Source organism: Elgaria multicarinata, chromosome 14 (genome assembly GCF_023053635.1).
Source record: "Elgaria multicarinata webbii isolate HBS135686 ecotype San Diego chromosome 14, rElgMul1.1.pri, whole genome shotgun sequence".
NCBI classification, from domain to species: domain Eukaryota; kingdom Metazoa; phylum Chordata; class Lepidosauria; order Squamata; family Anguidae; genus Elgaria; species Elgaria multicarinata.
This window is the reverse complement of record NC_086184.1, coordinates 33081676-33106446: the sequence shown is the minus strand read 5'-3', so window position 1 is coordinate 33106446 and position 24771 is coordinate 33081676. Positions and strand designations below refer to the sequence as shown.

Genomic DNA, 24771 nt, shown 5'->3' with positions numbered 1-24771 from the left:
ACAGGGCAGCCAGAGTGAGCTCAGAGGGAGGAGAGCCAGCTGCCCCATTTCTCCCCCTCTCTGGTGTTTGTCCCAGCAGTGGCAGCTGACTCCCAGCTGACCCATTCCTCTCCTCCCCACCCCAGTTTCTTTAAAATGTATTTATTTATTTACAATGTGGAGCCCGGAGCTCCCTGTCCGCCCCTTCCAACACCCCCTTTAATTTTTTTTCTTCTTAAAAAGGCTCCACAGAGGCACAGAGCCTGGCTTCATGCTAAAAAAGTCAGGGTAAGTGCACAACTTTTTTAGTGCGGAGCTTGTGGGCTTTGCCCTGGATCCCTTTGGAGTGGTGGCTGCGTCATGCAGTTCACCTGCCACCACTCTGAAGCTACCCTGGAGTAAAACACTTGCGTAGACGAGCCCCAGGTGGGGAGGATGGGGAAAATCTGGATTTTTCTTCTAATTTCATAATTCTAGTAATTACTACATTGTTTTCAAGGTGCTTACAGATGGGCTTCTTTATAATCTGCTCCAAAAATTTCCCAGGGATGGATGTCAGACTGACTGGTCTGTAGTTCCCAGGTTCCTCCTTTTTGAAGATGGGGATGTCATGCTTCTCAGAAAACTCCTGCTCTTGATGGGAGGCAAATGATGAGGCTTGCTAAGTAATCCACAAAGCTTTTATTAAGCAACAAATGTCTCTTCTACCTGAAGAGAGCCTAAACTCTTGGAAACGTCCCCCTAGGCAAAACTATGCAAACGAAGCAAGACAATAGTCCACTCAAGAAGAATAGAAAGCCACTTCCCAAACACCCATAACTTCCGAGAGCCTGGTGCGGAGGTAGGTTCTGGCATAATCGAACTGACTTTCTCACACCTTCCTTCTGCCCCGTGCATTTTAGCTTTCAGCAGACCCTAGCATCAGCTAGCTTGTCGGGATGCTCACCTCCGGAAGAAACCTCACTTCCCACTGAGTGTGTAGGATTTGGCCTTGAGGAGATAAGCTCTGGAGAGGGCTGACTCCCAGCTGGGGAATCGCCCGTGAGAGCTTCCTCCCCCAGGGGTACAGGCTGGCTGGTATCTGGTGCTGCGTCTTCTAGTTCTGAATCTGATTCTGATTGATTACCTGAAATATCTTCTCCCAAAACAGGGGCAGTAGGATTAGACATGACGGGACAACATTAGCCCTCCTCCAATTGTCCAGCAGTTCACCCATCCTCTATGATTTTGCAAAGATAATAAACAGTGGTTCTGAGAGTTCTTCAGGTTCGTACCACCAACACCCCCAGGGAAAGCACAGGCTGTCCCCCTTTGAGATTCTGATGGGACGGCCTTATCACCCAGGCACAACCCCAATGCCAGGGAATGTTAATGTCCTACACCATTCACTCGTGGAATACTGCAGGGGCCTCACTAATGCTGTCCAAAATATTCAATTTCAGGTCGCAGAAGTGCAGCCCAAATCACCCGAGGGTCCCATGCATTTCCTGATGCCTGGAGCCTGGGTCTACGTGAAGCAGCACCAGAGAAAGCACTGTCAGGAACCCAGGTGGAAAGGCCCTCATCATATCCTGTTGGTCACTGATACCACCGTAAAGATTGAGGGAATCAATCCATGGGTTCACGCAGCCCAGACGCCAGAGGGCAGCATGCCTGGAAATGACACCATTCAAGAGCCTAGACAGCCCTCCCCACACCTTCATGAACTGCTCACTGCCCCGAAACCAAAGAAACTTCACCACAGCACATCGACTGATAACCCGGAAGCACAATGGCATTCTGTTGGAGTTGTAATGGGACTGGCGTGTGGGTGGGTCACAGTGAATGTGATATTAAGTATGTTCCCCAGGGGGCCATAACCTCAGTCGGGACATGGCTCCCTGGCCTCCTCCCTTCTTTTTCTGGATACTATTGATTGTGGATAGCAAGTAGCATTTGCAATAAGGAGTTCACTGCCCTGGCAAGTCACTACTTTGTCTGTGGGAAAAGAGCTTCAACTTTCTACCTCCCGGGTGGGGAGGGGTCTGTTACATAGGCATCCTGATCCCCGCCATTCGTGTGACATCAGAGTTGCCCATGGGAAAAATTCAAAACATCCGGTCCTTGAAAGACCAAACTACCAGAGCTGTGCTTCGCCTACAATCTGTAATTGAGACAATGGCAAATGAAACTGCGGACGCCATTGATGGCCTTGCTAGTGAGCAAAGGAAAATTAGGCAGATGGGCCTACAAAACCATCTGGCCCTAGATTACGTCCTTGCGTTAGACGGTGGTGTCTGTGCGCTCATACATAAGGAATATCTTTGAACACGTGAAAAACATCCGGGAAATTGCAAAAATAGGGGAGGAGGAGAACTGGTCTATTGGGTCTTGGTTCACAGGGAACTTTGGGTCTCTTGGTACTGAGATTGTTCAGTTTATTGCTTTTGGATTTCTTGTCGTGATTTTTTGTATTTTTGTGTTTTATGTCATTGTTGCCCTGCAAACTATGTGCCAGGGGCTGTTCAAAAATGACAGCCAATTTTGTTACTCAGCAGAAAGTCAGACAAATGGTTTGGCGAGAACTAGAAAACCAAGAGTGGAACTGGAGAGAGATTTTGGAACTGATGTCAATTAACAAATAACTGTGAAATATGCATGTGTGTGTAGGCATATTAGGGGGGGAAATGCCTCCAAATGGGGGATTGACAGGGAAATCTGAAGGAACCCCCAAACCTTCTGTTTAATGTGAAAAGTACACAAGCACCCAGAATCCCTGACATTCCCCCCCCCCCACTCTTAAATAAAAGAGAAACAGGAAAGCTAGATGGCCGGCTGTTCAAGGCTGTCTTGAACTCTGCGCCCACACACTGGCTCCCTATCTGCCACAGTCACTTGTTGCTTTTCTCAGGGTGGATAAAAATCAATGATTTTTTTAAAAAAAAAACACGGATTTTTTTTTAAATTTAAATTGGATTTTTAAAATTTAATTTTTTTTAATAAAATGCTTTTTGAGGAAAAATCTTTCAAAGATAGTTTTCTGTTTAAGATATATTATAGTCCAAAGGTTATTCATCATGAAATAAGGATTAGTTTTTAATTATGTAGCATGAGGCAGTTTAAATTTTTTGGTAAATGAATTCCATTAATCCATTTACAATGTCATGCTCTTCCAGAGGTTTCTGTAAGATTATTTCTCTCCTTCCAATAAAGTACAGCAGAAAAGTTGTCCCGATATGAATTATTAACCTATTAAACTGGAGATAGTTCACCTCACAATAATTTCATAATTATCTATCTATGATGTGTTTCTAATACCAAATATCTCTCTCTCTCTCTCTCTCTCTCTCTCTCTCTCTCTCTCTATGTAAAACTAATCTGAAAAGTTGCTATTCCAAAAATGAAACCTTCATCTGGTTGTAAATATTAAGATTATACCAGCAAGAATGAGTCTTTGGTAACTCTGAGTTGTGTAAAATATAGCGAGGAAGAGTCCACTTTTTTTGGGGGGGGGGAAATCACATTATTAAATTGAGTCTTTCTGAGTAGTGATTTAAATCATGATTTAAATAAAATTGATTTAAATCAAATCCCCCCTGCTTTTTCCTAAAACATATCTGAAAGCCTTGAATTTCGAAACCAGATTCTGTATCACACAGACATGAAGGTGCATCCTGTCTTTTGTTTATCACCTTAAGCCCCCTGGCAGTGCATTTGAAGGTCCTTAAAGCAGGCTCAAGAAACTTTCCATGCGCCTCTGGGAGGGGGCTTATCAAGAACAAAAAGTAACATTGTACTGATCATAGTTGCCACAATATTGGGCATTATTTAGGTAGAATAGTTTCGTTTATGGAACATGTACGACGGGAGGAGGGAAATTATGAATTCATTGGAGGCACATCGAATGTTATAAAAGTTTGTTCTTTGGGAGGTGGGGGCAGAGAGTTCAGCCTTCAGCTTGCTGGAGGCGAGCTTTCTCCTACACGTGTAATTCTGAATAAAAGCCTTTGAATCTGGACTTGCCTGAACTTCGTTCCCTTCCCTACTGGATCAGGGAATTTCCCTAACAGTAGGATGCACCTTATCAGGCCCTGGAGATTTGAACTCATTCAAAGTAATTAGGTGTTCCTTGACCATTTATTTATCAATCTCAAGCTGTAATTCCACCCCTTCACTTTGTACAATCCTTTATCATGACCAGAACATGTATGATGTATCTAATCTATGTGAGGGTAACTGAGGTTTCCCATTACTCTACCACCTCCTCATTTGATTGCCTCCCTGATGTTTTCCATCTCACAAGCCTGCCCCAGTGTGCACTTTTCTGATTTTTCACTCTTGCTACACAATATGCATGCCTAAAACGTCAGATTTATCATCATTTATCTTAAAGCTAAACTAGGCAGTCTGGCCCCAGGTTTTGTTAACTAAACAAGGTGAAGGTGACATTTCAGGATGAATTTTCATGGAAAATAAGCCACACTTCTGTTTTGCTAGTACAACACACAGCCCCAGGCTTCCCATGATCTCTAGTGACCAAGAAACAAAAGAAGCACTGGGTGTTTTTATCAGGAGAGCAAACAGGGGAACACAATATAAGTTGCCCTGGGATTCAGCCTCTTCATAGCAGTCTGTGCCTCAGCCTCATGATGCACAGCCTGGCGGTCATTGTCTGCAGCGCCTTCCTTGGGCTCTGCTCAGGACAGGCTTCTCCAGATCTCATCACTTCCTTGCCTGGATTGTCAGAAATGCCGGCCTTCAAGCAATGGTCAGGCTACCTCCAGGCAGGCTCTGGCCGCTATTTCCACTATTGGTAAGTGGAGAAAGCTCTGTGTGTGCATGTGTGTGTGTGTGTGTGTGTGTGAGAGAGAGAGAGAGAGAGAGACTTTTAGCTGTTACTTGCCATTCAATTAGTCTCCTCTGCAGAGAACTGTCAGCTTCTTTTTTATTTTTAAAATCAATGCAGATTTTTTAAAAAATTGCTCACTGATCAGAGTAAAAAAGATAATTCGGATGTGACCAGTTCCAAGTATCCAGGCAACAGGCCCAAGTGACTTTTGCCATTATGGTCAGGATGCCAGCCGTGACTGGGCGCTGTAGGGGAAGTTTCCCCTTCTGTGCTGCCCTAAAACCAGTTGTGTGGAACAGCCAGAGAATGAGTTGGCTGCTTGGAGCGATTTGATTGACTGGTTGATTATAACCCTTTCTATCTTGCCTTTAAGGATAAAAATCCTTTCAAGATGGCTTGCAAGTAAAATTATAATATAACAATAACATCACAAGCAAGCAATATAATCCAAACAGAAACACAACAAGATCCTTCCCGGAAGGCAGCTGATAGTCGATGAGGGACAGGCTGCTGGAACAGGAGCCGGCGGCTGGTGCCTCTTCCCCTGCCCCTCTCTTTCCCTCCCATTCATGTCCCACGGCGTTGCTCACCTGCCACAGATGTGCTTAACTTCAGGACTGTTGTGCTATCACGCGTCCTCAAGAGGCAGCTCTCTGGGCCTCTCCAGCCACCTTCCATCAGGATGTTCCTCTTCCCTTTTTCATTCCTGCAGGTTTGTGGAGTCTCAGGGCAACCCAGCTACTGACCCAGTGGTGCTCTGGCTGAATGGGGGACCCGGCTGCAGCTCAATGGAAGGCTTTCTGTCCGAAAATGGTCCGCTCCATGTGAGTCTGTCTGTGCTCTGGCTGCCTTGCACCCTGAGTTGAGGGGGAGGAGGGAGCAGGGAGGAGGTCTGCAGATGTGTGGCGTGGGTGCTGCTTCCTGAGAGGAGCTGGCTTGGAGGGGGGGGCGCTCAGGTAGATGACCTGTAACTCATACCTTCTGCCTTTGAAGCGCTATCCATGTCAGCTTCTCCCACCCTAGCATCCTCCAAATATGTTGGATTACAACTTCTATACTCTTTCCAGCATGCTCATTGGGGATGATGACAGTTGTAGACCTGGAGATGGCTGGGTTGGGGGAAGGCTCATTACAGATGTGTGGGAGTTTCTTGGGATAATTCAGTCAGGATAGAAAGGCAATTGTCTGGCGTGCTGGACCTTCTGTTGGTGGCTTCTGCCGGGGTCCTCTACCATCTTTGTTCCCGATGTCTAGGAGGTGCTCTGATGGTTAACTTGTGGCTTAGGAGACATTCATGACAATGTCTGAATCTCTGGATTCAGCAGGATCCAAGAGTGGTTTGTCTTCCATTGCAGGGATGGGAAACATGTGGCTGTCCAGATGTTGTTGGATTGCAACTCCCATCATCCTTCACCATTGGCTATACTGATAGGAGTTGCAATCTAACAGCATCTGGAGGGCCACACGTGCCCCCACCCCTACTCTAAAGTAAAGGTCCTGGAGTCTCAGCTAGGGAAAGCCAGCTACTCCTGGTTCCTGTACATAATCTTCCTCTTTTGAGGAGGGCTCCTCTGACTCTAGGAACTGGCAGGCCCAGATGCTGTACCCACACAACTTTCAGATAGGAATGCAACCAAAATGCGGGGGGGGGGGGGGGAACAGATACTGAAACAGATTATGCAGGACTGATAGTTAAGAAACTTTTCTAGGGCTGTGGACATATTTTCTGGATTGCTTTAAATGCCTGCTTGCGATGTGGCAATGTGAAGGAACATTCTGTGTTCAGGCAGGTTCAGTTTTCACAGTTCTTACATTGGGCTTTCATTGACCAAACTCAGGCTGTAATGGGCTGATGCAACAGACAGGATTTTGGAATGGCTACCAGCACTCAGCTAATACCTGCAGATCTAAACTGGCTTACTGTTACTGTGAAAATCCTCCTCACTGATAAGATCTCGCAGAGCCAATTTAGCATCTCTGAATTCCTAAAGAGAACCAAATCCCTCCCAGCCTTGGACTGGGAAGAGCTTGCTCATCACAGAGGCTTTTGATTATATCCATTACACCCTAACTTAGTTAGTCCTGTTATCTCCAGCAATCCTCTACGAAACAATGCTTGCTTGGCCACCATCATCAACAGGACTTCTTGCCTCTTCTCCTCTTTTTCTTTTCTCTGCTTATCTTTCTCACACTGTTTATGTCTCATTTTCTGTGGCCTGGGCTCACTGAACATGGAAGACATCCTGGCTCCATCTCCTTCTGGAACGTCACAATTGTTTTCTGGTGGTGCAATGGATCTAACAGAGTTTCCACGCAGGCCCAATCTCTCCTGGTGCCAGACCTCTCAAGGCCAAGCACTGGGAACTCACAACTGTGCTGAGAGGTCATTTTTGCCATGGAAAGTCCAATGAATGGCAAGTTGCAAGTGCAGTGGTGAAGCCTTTGGTGTCTTCCCATCCCAAGGTAACCTTTCTTTGTCTATTTTGTGTAGCTGAATAATGATGGCACACTCTACTTGAACCCCAGCAGCTGGAACAAAGTAGCCAACATGATTTACCTGGAATCCCCTGCTGGAGTTGGCTATTCCTATGCCACTTCTGAGAGCTATACCATCAGTGACAGCCAGGTGAGTCATCTTCTGTCCTTTCCTGTACACCAGGGGAGTTGAACCTCAGGCCCACAGGCCAGATATGGCACATTTGGTGTTCCAATCTGGCCTTCGAGTTCTCCACTGCTATGGTAGATGATGAGCAGAGATGGCCTTGGGGGTGGTGTGGGGGTGGGTAATGGCAATGGCCCCATCTGGCCTGAATGCATCTGAATATTATGTGCACATCAAACACTTGCACAGAGACTGTGGGGCAGACTTTCTCCACCAGCATTTGTGAGCTGATCCCAAATGCTGGCGTTCAGTCAGCCTGTCAGGTTTGTCCTTTCACAAGCCTGCTTATTGGGCTGTGGGATTTCTCTCCCCTTCAGGTGGCCGAGGACAACTACCTGGCTGTCCAGAGCTTCTTTGCCAAATTTCCAAACTTTGCCAACAATGATTTTTATGTTTTTGGGGAAAGCTACGGTGGAGTCTATGTTCCCAGTCTTACTGCCAAGATTGCAGAAGGATCAGCAGCTATCAACCTGAAGGTAGGCACAACTGCAGTGCACGGCACAGAGTCACTGGAAGATCAGGAGAGTCAAGGTCTACCATCCATAGAGTGCAATACCTTTATCAGGCCAAGTCAAAGATCACCTCACCACCCACCCACACAAGAAAAGTGCAAACTTTCAAGATTGCTTCATCAGCAAGGTGTTACAAAAAGCAATTTGGTGGGAAAGGGAATGGGAGCGGGGAATGCTGACTAGATGTTGTAGTCCTGATGTCTGCATGGTAGGAGTTGTAAGATGATGGAGGAGGAGGGTTCGCAGGCATTCAAATTGCAGGCATTCAGACTTTAATCTTTGTCGTCTTTTAGAGATGAAAGAGACAGTTTTCCCTCTTCTATTAACATTTTACTGGTTGGTTACCTTGTTCAAACCTTCAAGAAACCCAAATCATTAAAAGAATGCAAACATTTAAATGAGTCATCGAAGCCCCAAGCAGACAGCAAAGTACTAAAGAGGGCTTCAAACAACTTGGAGACTGGGCAACAAGGAAAGCGATGTTGGGAAGTGCTACATCATGCCCTCTGGGAAGGAGCCTTGTGGCATGGTGCTGTGGCGCATTGCCTCTCCTCCAGCTGTGCTGTTTCTCAGGAAGCACCCATCACTGGAGTGCCTCTGGCCAGTTGCTTCACACCAAGTCGCCAGCCTGGCTCTGCTGATAGCCTGTTGACTAGTCATTCCATCACCCACCTACTTCTTTCTCAGGATAATCTTTTGTTATCTGTTTCCTCAGGGATTTGGGGTTGGCAATGGTATGTCAAGCTATTCTCTCAATGATCTGACACTGATGGAATTTGGCTACTACCATGGATTGTTCGGAGATGAGTGAGTAGAAAGGGGAACATGTAAAATTGTTTGGCATATGTCCATAGGTGGCAGTGGTGATAAGTGTCAGTTCTAGGTTTTTGGAAGGCCTTGGGCAAGACAGCCTCCATGGGCTCCTCCCTCAGTGAGGGAGATAATCTTGCTTGACTTCCTCTTCCTCATCACTGCTACCGCTGGCTGGCTGGCCAGGCAGAGAGGCAGCGAGCAAGGAGGCCGTGGCATCTTCCCCTCTTCCTTCTCACAGCCACCGTCATTTGGCCCAGCGCAAGAGGTAGGCAGGCAAGCAGGATGCAATGAGGAAGAGGAGCGTTTTTATGGGGCCCTTGTTGGGGGTGCTGCTGCGGGGTGGTGGTGGGGGTGAGCCCTTGGCAGGGCCCAGTCATGCCTATCTTGTTGATGACGGTGATGATGAACAGTAAACTTTACTCAAAGTGGCTTATAACAAACATTAACTTACTTAAAAAAACACACACACCACCCAGCATTTGAAAGAACAAATGATTCGTTACAAAACATACCAATGAAAAGTTAAAATACAAAATGATTCAGTCATATAAAAGAAATTCAGTATTCACTGAAACAAGTACTAAGCAATATTAAAATGGACAGTTCAAAAAGGACAAACCACAAAGACTGTCTACACTCCTACCAGAACCAGGGGCGCACGTGGTCTGATCCAGCATGGCTGTCCTTAGGTTCTCACCTACACAGGCTGGTTTCACTGCACTCCAAGGGGCCACTCTATACAATTCAGGGTTGGGGGAAGGTTATCATCACCAGGCTAGACGTTTCGCAGCCACCTCCCTCATCTCTCTAGAGGAGGCTGGCAGCAGTAAAGGGAAGAGCTGGGAGCAGGAATGATGGCACATCCTCTTCCCAAGATATTCCAGCTGCTAATGCTGGCGTTAGCACACCAAGGATCACTTACTGGACTCTCCTAGACCCTGTCTGGCCCCTGAGTTCTCCCACTCCTCTCTAGCTCCCTACTCAGTGTGGAGGCTATGACAGCAGCTCTTGCTCTGATGGCATCTCCCTGCCCTGCAGCACGTCATCTTCCTTATATTTATTTAAAGTATTTTTTATCTCACTCTTCAGCCAAAAAGGCTCCTGAAGCAACTTACATATAATCACTAAAACAAAACCATTTCTGCTCACAGGCGTACTCTCTAGAGACATGACACACGAGTTTCAGTGAATGGAATTTACAACCATTCATTTTCTCTACTGAAGGTACAAAAGGACACAACAGTTTAATTTGCACAAACATTAGGAAGAATGGTTAGGGAAGTTGTAGAATCTCCCTCCAGGAAACTGTGGCCAGATATCTGTTTTAGATGTTTTGGGATAGAGGTTAGCTTGTTTTAAGACAGGGAACTGAACTGGAAGTCCTTTCTGTTCCTTCAACTTTGTGGCTTTACGTTTCCCTGGGTGCCCAGTTTGAACTGCCTGCCTGACAATCTATCCCTGTTCTTTTTGCTCTGCAGCCTGTGGGCATCCTTGACAGAAAACTGCTGTAATGAAGAAACTTGCAACATCTCCAACAATGACAACAGCAACTGTATCACCGCAGTGAGTGGCTGCACATACTGCACCTTGAACTAACTCTTGTAGCATGAACTTGACACCCTCCATTTGGTCTCACACTGGACTGTTCTAATTCAGCCTTCCCCAGCCTGATGCACCCCAGATGTGTGTAATGCCCGTAAGATTATGGAAGTTGCAGTCCAACACATCTGGAGGGCACCAGGTTGGGGAAGGCTGCTCTAATTCTGTCATTCTCATACCATATAATCTCCAGGACTAATAGGCAAGAGAGCCACCAAAGACTTCTGGAAGTGCCGCTCTGATTCTGCAGGCCACGGGCTGCCAGTCCATTCTTCTGCCGATCGTTTGGCTGGGATGTGGAGTGGCTACTTTGCCATGCAGCTTCTGAGCCTTTCAGGAGCTTTCTCTGTGGCCATTTCGCAGTGATTGCTAAAATGAGAGGCAAAGTCAGGACTTCTCACTTGCAGAGGTTTGGCAAGGGTTGGGGTACAAATTGGGCTACACTAGACCAATGTAAAGGAGGAGAGATGGATTAACAACCAACGAAAATGTGGCAAAGGCTAAAAGCTTACCATGAATTCCAAAGAGAGACTTTCCAGGGCCCATGGCTCTACTTTTGGTGAGGCTCCAAAGCAGCGTTTTGAACCTCATTCAGCCTGAGGGCCAAATTCAGTTTTGGAGAAGCTGCGGGGTGGGGTGAGGACTGTTTTCCAATGGTGGGCATGGCAGAAGGCAAAATGGGGCAGGGCCAAAATACCAAAAATACCGGCGTGTTTTAGCTTAAAGCTCTTACTGCCAGTAACGAAGCCGCCAGAGAAGCATCTCAACATTTTAGAATGAGGGAAAACTGCAGAAAAGTCAGGAAACCACCCAATGATTGGCTGTTTGGGGAAAGTAAGTGGAGCCAGGAAAAGGGGCAAGGCCTTCTGGGAAACCCCAGAGGGCCGGACTGGTGGGCTGAATTCGTCCCATGGGCCCAAGGTTCACTGGGAGGTTCACTGTAGAGGTTCACTGCTTGGAAGGGGAGGAGAAGACCCTTCTCTGCTGCCCCATAATGTACAACTGGGCTTGTCAAGAGGGTTTCTTGCCTGATTCTCTAGGAATGTGGCCTTTAAAAAACATTAGACAGTGGCCTTAACTCAGTCTCATCCTGAATGAGTTCAAATAAGAGCAAGTAGTATTACATCACATTGATGCAACCCAAATGCTATCAATATTGCTTGGCCTTGCGTATCTCCTTCCTTTCCTCTCTTGCACATGGACAAGATGATAGCTAACTCTGCTCTCCTTTTTTTTTTTTAAATGAGTGATTACATTTCTCTTTGGGCAATTCACAATAATTACATTTTCCTCCCTGTTCCCCTCCTCAAGATATCAAAAGCTTACGGGATCCTTTATGGCATTGGCCTCAACATGTACAACCTCTATGCAACTTGCTGGGGAGGTGCACATTACCAGGACCGCTATGAAGCTGACCTGTCTAACCTCTTACGCTACTACCAGTTTAATGTCCCGGTTCCGGTGAGTAGCTGGGCCGTCTGTGCCTGACAAATCTAGGATTGGATCCAGGATCTGACTTCCACAAGTGATGGAATTTAGGTCCCTCTATCTGAATAATGGGGATCTCCACAATGACCAAGGCTGCCCCCTTCCTGTCTGGAGGGGGGACTTTTCAGGGAGCTGGAGGGGCTTTGGAGGGAGGGAAAGAGGGAGGGGAAGAGCATGACTGTAAACATGGCTTTGTGGGTTCAACACAAGAACAGGCAGATAACCAGAGACTTGGCAAGATAAATGTGCAAGTGCTGTTTAGAACCCACACCTTGTAGTCACCATCACCATCCCTCCTAGCATCAAATATATATTTTGTAGTGCTTCAAATTGGAGAAACAAATACTGATGTCTGCCAGAAGGACCTCAGGGAAGATAACGTGTAGAATTTCATCACTATTTCCAGCAGTGGCTGGTGCCCGTTCTGTCTGGTGATGCAGAGGGCAGGGCAGGGCAGGGCATCTAACAGAGCCAGGGGTCCAACAAGCAGATCCAGAGGTCTGAGCACCGCATTGTAAAACCATGCCTTTGAACTCATGAGTTCGTACTCAGCCATTTCATACAAAGGCAAACAGCTTTGCCATGATCCTGTGTACAAAGAAGAGGGGAAGGGTCTGATCCACATAACAATACAGAAAACCACTCTTTTGATGCTACATTTTTCTTCCTGCTTCAGAACAAATTCATTTAACACAAAGGCAAACTGAGGCCAAAGAATTGGAAAGGGAGAGGTAGGAAGCTCCCTGTAATCACTCCTGCACCACAGGATGCCACATTAAAAAAATTGAAATGCATTGAAATAATGGTGTGTGTGTGTGTGTGTGTGTTTAATTTAAATTTTGTTTTGCTATATTTATCTACCACTCCCAGACTTGGGTATCTGGGCCAGGGAGACGTGTGGGCTCAGGCCAGTGGGAGGGTAGTTCTCCTTTGCCTTTGACAGTTCCGGGTCTGGATGCTATTGCATATGAACACTTGGGGCAGGAGTAGACAACCTGGTATCCTCTATATATTTTAGACTATAGCGCCCATAATCCCTGACCATTGACTGTGGTGGCCAGGGCTGACGGGGGTTGCAGTTTAAAATACCTAGAAGTCATCAACCGTGCTGTACAACAGGAGTGGAGTGGGCAACTGGTGGCCTTTCAAATGTTTTGGCCTACAACTCCTAATACCCTAGGCACCATAGCTAATGGTGAGGGATGATGGGAGCTGTAGGGCCACAAGTTCTGCAGGGTCGACATCTTGGCTTATCTCTGAATCTCTTAGAAGTGAGGATGTTGAAGGTTGACAGGCCCAAAATGCTCCCACGTGCAGGGGAATTGCCAGGGCCAACATGTTTTCCAGATCCCTGACTGCCCGTTGGTGCCAAACTTATCCTGCCTGTGTTCACTTTCAGAAAGTTGGATCCATCCCAGGAGTGCCAAAATGTATAAATGCCACTGCGATGTATGTCTGGCTGAACCAAGATGATGTCCGGCAGGCACTCCATATCCCGAGTGCTCTCCCAAACTGGGAACTCTGCAGGTAACTCGGTTGAACATTTCTGAATGCAAATGCTACTCGGTGATAAGGTGAAGGGATTTTACTTGACAAAGCTTTCCAGGAAAGTGGCATTTATCTACTGCAACAGAATTGATGCATTGCAAGTGAATAGGGCTTCATGTCATTAAGGTAGCTTCTAGGAATGGGATCAGACTAAAAGCTTCCCTTTGTCAAGCCACTAACCCAGTGTTCCCAAGCCTGGCACCTTCCTGTTGCATTGGTCTGCAATTCCCATTCTGGCTGGGAAATTTTAAAAATTGGTTTTATATCTAGTGTTTGGCAGGTTGGGTGGATTTTGGATAGAAAGAGGGAGGGACAAGGGGGGGGGACCCAACTGTGAGGGAGAGAGAAGTGTGGCAATGTGCAACAAGAAGGTGAGTTTGAAAGAAGGAGGCTCAGACAGGTAAAAAGGAGCTGGGATACCTTCCAGCCCTCCTTCCATGCTGGTGATGTTGGGCTTGTTTGTATCAGTATGAAAGGAAACAAGCCGTTGGCTCATTCTGTTAAATGTCCGATCAAACAAGGGTAAAGAAAATAGCACCTCTTCACAGCTTGATTCTGGATGAAGCTGGCGACATGTCACTGACAATGGCAAATTGGGAAATTTGGAATTGCAGGTAGTCCCCATAGTCACACAAATAAGGTAGAAATGCAGGCAGCTATGTTGATCAATCTCTGTGTGTGTGCATGCGTTATACATGCCTTTTGTACTGCTAGGGAATCTTAATTACCAATTGAAGACCAAGCCACCCCAACATTCTTTGCAGTGTGGTGTAGTGGCTAAAGTGTTGGACTGGGAGTCAGGAGATCCGGGTTCTAGTCCCCACTCGGCCATAGAAGCCCACTGGGTGACTTGGGGCCAGTCACAGACTCTCAGCCCAGCCTACTTCAAAGGGTTGTTGTTGTGAGGATAAAATGGAGAGGAGGATTATGTATGCCACCTTGGTTTTCTTGGATGAAAAAAGGTGGGATATAAATGTAATAAATAAATAAATAACAAAGATCGCTCACAACAATATATTGTTGCTGTGAAAATCCATTTCCCCAGCAGTTTCTGTGGGGATTGCAGTTAAGGTCAGAGGGAATGGGGGAAACTGAGGGGCTGGCAGATGAGGCCATCATCCTTGCTGATCAGAAAGTCCAGCGCTTCTACCTTGTAAGCCTTGGCTCCGCTACACCATTGGTCACCAAGGCGAGACCCAGATCAAATAGGTGGGAAAATGTTTGGGTACCTTGTGAAGTATCAGCCAAGGGCTGAAAGTTAGAGAACAGGTATCACAATTAATTGCACAGGTAGGTCTCCTTTCCCAGTTATCCAGTACCAAAGACTGTCAACTTTGTGTGTTTGTGCACACTATGAAATAATGGAAGGGAAATGGAGATCTTGTTTGTGTATTGACCACCAGCAAAAGTGAATATACAAAAAGCAAATGTTAACTGAAATAAAATTTCCAAAATCCATAGCTTGATAATACCTTTATTAGGTCAACTCAAAGGTAACATAGTAGCTCCAAACTTAGCTGCTGGCTCTTTCAAAGAGAGTGAATACAAGAGCCAACGGTTTTAAGAGAATTGGGGTGCAATCCTAGTAAGATAGTTGGCAACCTCCGAGACCTGCATTTCTGCTAGATGGGTGCCAGGCTATCAACAACACTTCAGAGTGCGAGGGAAGGCGGCTGGGGGTGGCCATAGAACGTGTTGTGTGGCCAATGCTCAAGCCTCCTTTAATCTCCTCTTCCAGGAACATCCTCTTTCCCAGCTCCATGCTGTTTCTGAGCACAGATACATAGCCAGAACCACGCTGGCTCCCAGGGGGCAGTGGCAGGGAGTTTTGGGGCTGAGGTCAGAGCCCTGTTCCTGACTTCAGAGCCCAGAAACTATACAATCCTTATGTCCACCCCACCCACCCACTCACCCACCCACATGCAGTCTAGGGGATAACACATTTTCCTTCCCAGTGCAATCCTATACACATCTACGCAGAAGAATGTTCCATTGAGTTCAACAGGGAGGGCAACTGTTAAGATGGCCATGTTATTAATTCAGTTGTGGAACACACAACTACTATTTCTATTCTTACCACCACCACTCCAAGGTTTACAACTACTTCCACATTCATGACTTGTTGTTAGAACAAAATTTTACCAACCCTGATTTTAAAAAAACAAAACACCCTTAAGCATGTGAAGTTCACATTATGAACTCACAATCTTAGAATCATAGAATAGTAGAGTTGGAAGGGGCCTATAAGGCCATCAAGTCCAACCCCGTGCTCAATGCAGGAATCCACCTTCCAGCATCCCTGACAGATGGCTGTCCAGCTGCCTCTTGAATGCCTCTAGTGTGGGAGAGCCCACAACCTCCCTAGGTCATGGGTTCCATTGTCACACTGCTCTTACAGTTAGGAAGTTTTTCCTGGTGTCCAGCCAGAATTGGGCTTCCTGTAACTTGAGCCCATTAGTCTGTGACCTGCGCTCTGGGATGACCGAGAAAAGATCCTGGCCCTCCTCTGTGTGACAACCTTTCAAGCATTTGAAGACTGCTATCATGTCTCCCCTCATTCTTCTCTTCTCCAGGTTAAACATGCCCAGTTCTTTCAGTCTCTCTTCATAGGGCTTTGTTTCCAGACCCCTGATGATCCTCATTGCCCTCCTCTGAACCCCATCCAGCTTGTCTGTGTCCTTCTTGAAGTGTGGTGCCCAGAACTGGACACAATACTCAAGATGAGGCCTAACCAGTGCTAAATAGAGGGGAACCAGTACCTTACTCAAATTAGAAGTTATACTTCTATTATTGCATCCCAAAATAGCATTTGCATTTTTTGCAGCCACATCACACTGTTGGCTCATATTTGGCTTGTGATCTACAACAATTCCAAGATCCTTTTCACTTGTAGTATTGCTGAGCCAAGTATCCCCCATCTTGTAACTGTGCAGTTGGTTTCTTTTTCTTAGGCGTAGAACTTGGCATTTATCCCTATTAAATTTCATTCTGTTGTTCATCATAGCACCATCATGACATTTTTGTGAACTGCCCAGGGAGCTTTGGCTATTGGGCTGTATAAAAATACAATAAATAAATAAATAAATACAGGAATAAAGTAGAGTTTGCTTCTGTTGCTTTTGTGTGCTGCTGCTCTCTGGGTGGTCATTTTTTTGCAGGGTGGTGGTGAGACTGGTCTTTGTTCCAAGGTGCAGTTTTACCTGCACCACTGGAGCAGTTGCAGAAGCAAAAACTACTTTCAGACATAGCTGGATTAATTTAGAAAGAGTATTTCCCGCAGTTGAGGTCCATTTAGGTCACAAATACGTTTTTCTCCCCAGCATATTTTTCTTCCTTTGGGGTATAGGGAATGCCCTACAAGATGCAGAGTCCACAGATTTAGTGAACAACCACCCCCCGCAGCAGAAGAGCACATGCTTTGCATGCAGAAGGTGGTCCCAGGTTCAATCCCTGGCATCTCCAGGTAGAGCTGGAAAAAGACCTTCCTGAAACCCTCGAGAGCCACTGCCAGTCAGTGTTAACAATACTGGGCAAGAAGGACCAATGATATGATTCAGTATGAGGCAACTTCCTATATTCTTATGACTCAGCATAATAACTGGTGGATGGGTTTTGCTCATGCTGAAACTTTGGTGAGCCTGTTGGGGCAAGAAAGGAATTCCATAATTATAGAGCAGGGGTAGGCACCCATTTGAGGCCATAGGCACATTTGGTAATTTGAGAAACTCTCTTGGGCACCACTACAAAGCGGCTGCCATTGGAAATGAGGCAAAGAACAAGTATCCTAACCAGAAGACAGTTCAAGGCAGAGGTGCGGTCTAAGCCTCAACACAGAAAACAACTCCTTTGAACTCAGTTTTCAGCCCCAACAGAAATGCAGTTCACAGAATTCCAGCTGTTGGTAATAAAATGTGTTCATTTTTTTTAAAAAAAAAGTGGGATGGGTGGGTGGCAACAAAGAGGTCCAGGAGTTCTTCATTACCAACCCTGTTGCAGAGTATGGATGACCTTGCAGTTTGGACTCTGAGAACAGGCAGGAGGGCACTCTAGGCTAAATGGCGGAACGAAAAGGAGAAGAGTCCCAGGTTGCTTGTGTCCATGCATTTCTCTTCTCTTCCCCTCCACGCAGTTCACAGGTGAGGGCTCGTTACCAAAGGCAATATACAGACATGGCTACGTTCTACAACTATCTGCTGGCGCAGGATCTGCGAGCATTGGTTTATAATGGAGATGTGGACATGGCTTGCAACTTCTTGGGGGGCGAAAAATTTGTCGCATCTTTAAACCAGTCCGTAAGTAACTGAAGAACAGGTCTGTCTCACCTAGCAAGCAATCTCAGGCTTTGGGGAGGAAGAGCTTTCTACACAAGGCATTTATGTTTGCGCTTGTGATCCCTTACCCATGGTTATTTACGGGTTCTTTAGACAACATCATGATCCCCCAACTTCACTTCTGTTTTCTCTGACTTTACTGTTTCTCCTTGTGTATTTGAGCTATTCCGCTATAGCACAGCTCTACCTAAAGGTTATGTAGTAGAAACGCAGGAAAGGCAAAGCTCTTTGCATAGTGCTCGGATCTCAATTCTGTGACAAAACAGAAAGTAGGTTCTGTGATTAACAGGCTCTTGTAGAAAAGCCCAAAGACTGAAGCGGCAGCTCAGTGTTTCCCAACCTAGTGCCCTCCAGATGTGTTAGACTGCAACTCATATCATTCCCAACCAGTATGGCTATGGGCTGGCTGTGAATGATAAGACTGCAGCCCAACACACCTTCAAAAGAGATTTTGTTGATTTTGTCAGCTTTGACAAGGGATGCGGGAGGAAAATCACTTTGTGCTCTTATTTGTGAGATGGGTTAGGGATGGGGGTTAGAACAGCCTTGGTTATAATGGAAGCTTTGTGAGCCTTCCTTCACAGAATCATAAAATAGTTGATTTGGAAGGGCCCCCCTGCTCAATGCAAAAATCCATATTAAACTATACCTGACAGATGGCTGTCCAATCTTTCAAGTACTTCCTTCTCAAATAAGGTTCTGGCTGCATCATCCATACTTTCTGGATAAGCACCATGGGTCAAATTACATCCGGTTCATTCTCCTGTGCTTTAGTGGCTTTCCAGAAAATCCAAACTGTGCCAAGATTCCTCACTAAAACCTCTTTCTGCTCCATCTGGAAGTATGAGCACTCCTGTCATTTGATTGCAGCAGTGACGGTTGCTCACACTCAATTAAACATTTCAAAATCATTTTTGTGACTGCCCCATTGTTCATTGTAGAATTGTGTCACAGAGGCTACAACTACATTCACACTCACCTGAGAGTAAGCCCCATTGACTATGCAGGGGACTATGCTGTGCAGAAGCTTTAACTCACAGCAGCAGTGAGCAATATACTTTAATCAGTTAATCTTTATTGTTACAACCATGAGTCACAAACAGTAATAATAATTACAATGAAACAAAATATTCACAATAATAATATTTATTTATTTATTACATTTTTATACTGCCCAATAGCCGAAGCTCTCTGGGCGGTTCACAAAAATTAAAACCACAAAAAACATCCAACAGGTTAAAAACACAATAATAATAATATATTTATTTCTTACCTGCTTCTCCCTCTGGATCGAGGCAGGGAACATCAAATACAAAAATACATAAAACTGATTAAAAATGTATAAAATGAATACATTATTAAATTAACATTCAGACATCTTAAAATTTGACTGGGTAGGCCTGTTGGAAGAAATCAGACTTTATAGCTTTTTTAAATTCAGAAAGACTGTTAAGTTGACAATCTCTTCCGGCAGGCCATTCCACAGTCTGGGAGCAGCAGAAGAGAAGGTCCTCTGGGTAATGGTTGTCAGCCTAGTTTTCGCTGACTGAAGTAAATTCTTCCCAAAGGACCTGAGTGGGGGGCGGGGGATTGTATGGGAGAAGGCGATCCTGCAGGTAGCCTGGACCCAAACCATGTAGGGCTTTAAAGGTGATAACCAGCACTTTATGCTTTGCCCAGAAACTAATTGAAGTAACATCGGGGCCTGCTCCTGCTGGACTCTTCCCCCCCCCACAAGGCAAACTGCCATCTTGGCGCTGTGGGGAAGAAGAAGGACCGAGGGGACAGGAGCAGGCAGAAGTAACATCGGGGCCTGCTCCTGCTGGACTCTTCCCCCCCCCCCCACAGGGCAAACTGCCATCTTGGCCCTGTGGGTAAGAAGAAGGACCGAGGGGACAGGAGCAGGCAGAAGTAACATCGGGGCCTGCTCCTGCTGGACTCTTCCCCCCCCACAGGGCAAACTGCCATCTTGGCCCTGTGGGTAAGAAGAAGGACCGAGAGGACAGGAGCAGGCAGAAGTAACATTGGGGCCTGCTCCTGCTGGACTCTTTCCCCCCCCCCCCCCACAGGGCAAACTGCCATCTTGGCCCTGTGGGGAAGAAGAAGGACCGAGGGGACAGGAGCAGGCAGAAGTAACATCGGGGCCTGCTCCTGCTGGACTCTTCCCCCCCCCCCCACAGGGCAAACTGCCATCTTGGCCCTGTGGGTAAGAAGAAGGACCGAGGGGACAGGAGCAGGCAGAAGTAACATCGGGGCCTGCACCTGCTGGACTCTCTCTCTCTCTTTCTTTCTCTCTCCTCCCTCCCTCCCTCCTTGACTCCTTTTCCTTGTGTGTCATGTCTTTATTAGATTGTAAGCCTGAGGGCAGGGACTGTCTTTTTTCCTAAGTGTAAGCCGCTCCGAGAGCCTTTTTTGGCTGAGGAGCGGGGTATAAGTATGGTAAATAAATAATAATAAATAATTGGCAGCCAGTGAAAAGATTTTAAAACTGGTGTAATGTGGTCACCCCTAGGTGTACCGGTGACCAGCCTGGCTGCCATATTTTGAACTAGGTGAAGTTTCCGGACTAGGCACAAAGGTAGCCCTATGTAGAGCGCATTGCAGAAGTCGAGCCCTGAAGTTACCAGAGCGTGCACGACCTTCTTTAGGTCTTCTGACTCTAGGAAAGGGTGCAGCTGGCGTATCAGCCGAAGTGATAGTACGCACTCCTGGCCGTCGCATCTATCTGGGCTGTCATTTGGAGCGACGGATCCAGAAGCACCCCTAAGCTGCGAACACAGTCTTTCAGGGGGAGTGTAGCCGCATCCTGAACTGGCTGACACACCTCCAAACCCAGGTTGGGCCCTTTGACAGTAAGCACCTCTGTCTTGCCTGGATTCAGCTTCAGTTTGTTTTTCCTCATCCTAACAATAGAAGTTCTGACTGACAGTGAAAAGGGCATTTATCCTTCTTGGATTGGTTTGTCCCTCACTAGTTCAAATCTCAGCTCAGCTACAGGCATGGTATGAGTAACCTTAGCTCTACTTGCAAAATGGCAACAACTGACGTATTTCACAACATGTGATGATAAAATGTTATTTGTCCCACAGCTTTAAGGTGAGGGCAGACGAAAACTGACAGCAGGACAAGTGAGAGAACTGTGTGTAACAAATGAGCAGGTGTCAAAGTTCCAATTCCATGGCAAATTTTCTCTTGTAAAATTCCTTTTTGGTACATGAAACCAAGCACATTTGATTCCCGAGTTGCTGAAAGGATTTTTTTTAAAAAAAAGATGATCCAGAAATGGATCCCTAGGACTTTTAATGGTCTACAACCCCTTCATTTGCCAGCAGATGGAAAGCTGCTTAGAGGCAAGTTAAAGAGTGCTGTTGCAACCCAAAGCAATGATCTCTGGCCAAAAGGACCTTTTCAAGGTGTCTTTGCAATAGTAGTTTGGAAAGCTACACAATACTTTAAAAACTGAACCACAGCTTGTACATTTGGCAGAGGAAACATCATGTGCATGTCTCACTTCCTTGCACTTTGCATACCTTCAGTGCAGTGATGAAAGCCTGTTTCTTCTTAATTTCTGTGAGGAGACACGGTGGATCATGCTTTCTGGTTCAGGGTTCCTAGTGATGAGCAGAAAGAGATAACATAAAAACACAGCCATATTTTAATTTAAAGAAGAAAAAAAGGTCAGAGGCCAAAGAGCATCTTAGGGACACCAGTGAAACATGATCAGAGGTTAACATCTGCTGGGAACAATAATGTGTGATTTGGGTATTATCACTCAGGGTGTTTCTTAAGGTAAAAACCCTGAGGTGAACACAGTACCCAATTTCCTGCTGCTTCTCACCTCATCCTCTTGTTCTTTGATTTCACAGGTGCTAAGTGATTATCAGCCCTGGTACTTCAATGATCAGGTTGCTGGATTTTTCAAGGAGTATGAGAAAATCACATTCCTCACTGTAAAGGTCAGTGTAATGGGACTACATCCAGAAGGAAGTCTTTGTGCTCTTATTTTTGAAGCCTACCAAGTCGCACTGTTTTGTCACAAGTCAACTGAGTGCTTAAGGGAGGGTTTAAGCCTGACAAAGCTACAGAAAAAGTTGAAGCTTCTCCTACAGCAATAAGGCTGTATTATATAAAAATGTTGACCCTGTTCAGATGACACACTAAGCATTTTGAGATAAACATTATGGCTTAGCATGTTGTGTGAACCATTCCTAACCAGGGTGGCTACATAGCCGTGGTTTAAACACACACACTATTTGCTGCAAAAGGGCTAGCGGCCTAACCATGGCTTAGCATGTTGTCTGACCCATTGGATCATATAAAAAACTTGCTACTTCCCTCCCTTCACGACTGAAAATTTTGGTTTTGGAAAAATGAAGCACCCCTCATTCCTTTGCTAAGTTGTGTTCTAGTAAACAGAGGTGCTGATCTGGACAATGAACTTTGGGAGACCCCCTTCATCTTTGAGAATTATAGTTTTATGTTCCCATAAGGAGCCTTAAAGGCAAAGCCTGTGCAAAACAAAGAGCCACTTCCCTGACCACCAGAGACTGAACAAATAAGTTGTTCTCCCATATAATATAAAGTGTGTGCATCTGGCAGGGCGGGGTGGGATTGTCACTCCTGGCCCTATTGAGATATATAAGAGATGGGCATTTTATGTAGATACACAGACATCTGGCAAGTGCCATCCCTCCCTAAAGCCCCTAACCCAGGAGTGATAAACCTGGTTTTAGTATGTGTTGGTTCAGCCAATTTCCTACCTGCAGCTGTCACCTGTTCCATGCCCCCTACATGAGCAGCCAGTCTCCCAATCCTGGATATTATGTCTATCAGGGCTGGCATATCAATAGCCAACGGAAAGGTGCTGGAAATAAAGAGTCAGGCAGATAGCTAGAGAGGCCAATTATTGAGGAAGAGGGCTCAGTACAATCCTTGATGTGAATCATATGTACTAAAAAGGCAGCATTGTATGCAGCTGCTTTAAATTCTCAAAAGTTGCCTCTTCCTGCTGTAGCTAACTCAAGCATGCAGTGTCCTATATGACGTTTTATAGATGTACTTTTAGTTATAAGTTCTGTATTTGTTACTCCCCTCATCTATAGGGTGCAGGTCACATGGTTCCACAGTACAAGCCTGAACAAGCTCTGAAGATGTTTGAATGTTTCCTCTCTAAAACCACTTATGTATGATCCACTACCCTACCTTTTCTAATGGCTAATAAATAACATTGAAAAGGTGAGGAGGAAAATGGTCATCCATACTGCTTTGTAATACTTTCTGCAATAGCTTTGTAACATAATTGAATACCTAAATTGAAGGTATATGCATACTGTATTCATTTAATGACTATATAGTTATTAAATTAATTGTGCAGAACTGTTGTGTCTGTAATGCTCAGTACAGATCCAAAACCAGTTTGCATTTCTAATCATACATACATTTACTTGGGAGTCTCCCAATGAAATCCGGGGGCATAGCTCTGTGGTGTAAAATATGCTTGCTGCTACCATCTAGAGTAGACTATCTGTCCCCAGTCTGGTACCCTCTGAATATGTTAGAACTACAACTCCCAGCATACCTCAGGCTGGGGCGTGCTAGGAGTTGTAGTCCAACACATCCAGAGGTTACCAGATTGAGGTTGGCTGGAGCAGACAATAGTGGACTAAAACACAGTGAACTGATTCAGTATTATATTTTTAACCCTCTTTTCAGACAAATTTTGAATCTCAAAGCAGCTCATATCAAAAATGACATGAGTTTTGCCCTGAGACATAGAAACGAAAACGCTGTTTATTTACTGTTACATTTGTAGCCTGTCATTTCCTCCAGGGAAGTGTATGTGATCCTCCTCCTCTCCATTTTATCCTCACAACAACCCTATGAGGTAGGTTAGGCTAAGAATCAGTGACTGGCAAAGCCACCTAGAATCATAGAATAGTAGAGTTGGAAGGGCAATCGAGTCCAACCCCTGCTCAATGCAGGAATCCACCCTAAAGCATCCCTGACAGATGGTCGTCCAGCTGCCTCTTGAATGCCTCTAGTGTGGGAGAGCCTACAACCTCCCTAGGTAACTGGTTCCATTGTCGTACTGCTCTAACAATCAGGAACTTTTTCCTGATGTCCTGCTGGAATCTGGCTTCCTGTAACTTGAGCCCATTATTTTGTGTCCTACACTCTGGGAGGATCGAGAAGAGATCCTGGCCCTCCTCTGTGTGACAACCTTTTAAGTATTTGAAGAGTGCTATCATGTCTCCCCATAATCATCTCTTCTCCAGGCTAAACATGCCCAGTTGTTTCAGTCTCTCTTCATAGGGCTTTGTTTCCAGACCCCTGATCATCCTGGCTGCCCTCCTCTGAACACGCTCCAGCTTATTTATTTATTACATTTTTATACCGCCCAATAGCTGAAGCTTTCTAGGCAGTTCACAAAAATTAAAACCATGAAGAACATAAAAAACAACAAACAATTTAAAAACACAAATACAAAATACAATATAAAAAGAACAACCAGGATTAAAACCACACAGCAAAAATTGATATACCGTATTTCTTCGATTGTAAGATGCCATCGATTGTAAGATGCACACTAATTTCAGTACCACCAACAGAAAAAACAACAACCCTAAGACAGACCCGCGATTCTAAGATGCACCCCATTTTTAGAGATGTTTATATGGGAAAAAAAGTGTGTCTCAGAATCAAAGAAATAGGGTAGGTTAAATAGGGTAAGTTATCACCCACACATGTCAGGAATTTCTTGGAAGGGGCGCTTTTGGCAGTATTTGTCTCCCAAAAGATATCAGGGTAATTGAAGCCCCCCATCACTACTACATCACACTTCCTTGAAACACTGGCAATTTGTTTCTCAAAAGTTTCATCCTTGTCTTGTCCTTGATTGGGTGATCAGTAGTAGACTCCGATTATCATGTTCTTTTTATTCCTTGCCCCATGTATTTTAATCCAGATGCTCTTGATGGGGCTCCCATTCTCATCTGCCTGTATTTCTGTGCA

General features: G+C 45.5%; 1 protein-coding gene across 1 annotated transcript; it reads left to right on the top strand.

Annotated features, from left to right (window-relative positions):
* Positions 1 to 4607: 4607 nt before the first annotated feature.
* On the top strand, positions 4608 to 23105 carry LOC134408966 (lysosomal protective protein-like). Its single transcript, XM_063141486.1, has 11 exons — positions 4608 to 4771; positions 5520 to 5631; positions 7299 to 7433; positions 7787 to 7945; positions 8697 to 8788; positions 10273 to 10357; positions 11705 to 11854; positions 13281 to 13408; positions 17559 to 17721; positions 21627 to 21716; positions 22863 to 23105. Exons 1-11 carry the CDS (start codon positions 4608 to 4610, stop codon positions 22947 to 22949), a joined length of 1365 nt encoding a protein of 454 aa, XP_062997556.1. The 3' UTR covers positions 22950 to 23105.
* The last annotated feature ends 1666 nt before the right edge of the window (positions 23106 to 24771 follow it).

Coding starts and splice junctions, on each gene's coding strand:
- LOC134408966 (XM_063141486.1), top strand. CDS start 4,608: ATGCACAGCCTGGCGGTCATTGTCTGCAGCGCCTTCCTTGGGCTCTGC. Junction 8,789..10,272: donor CATGGATTGTTCGGAGATGA/GTGAGTAGAAAG, acceptor TTTGCTCTGCAG/CCTGTGGGCATCCTTGACAG. Junction 21,717..22,862: donor TCACATTCCTCACTGTAAAG/GTCAGTGTAATG, acceptor CCTCATCTATAG/GGTGCAGGTCACATGGTTCC.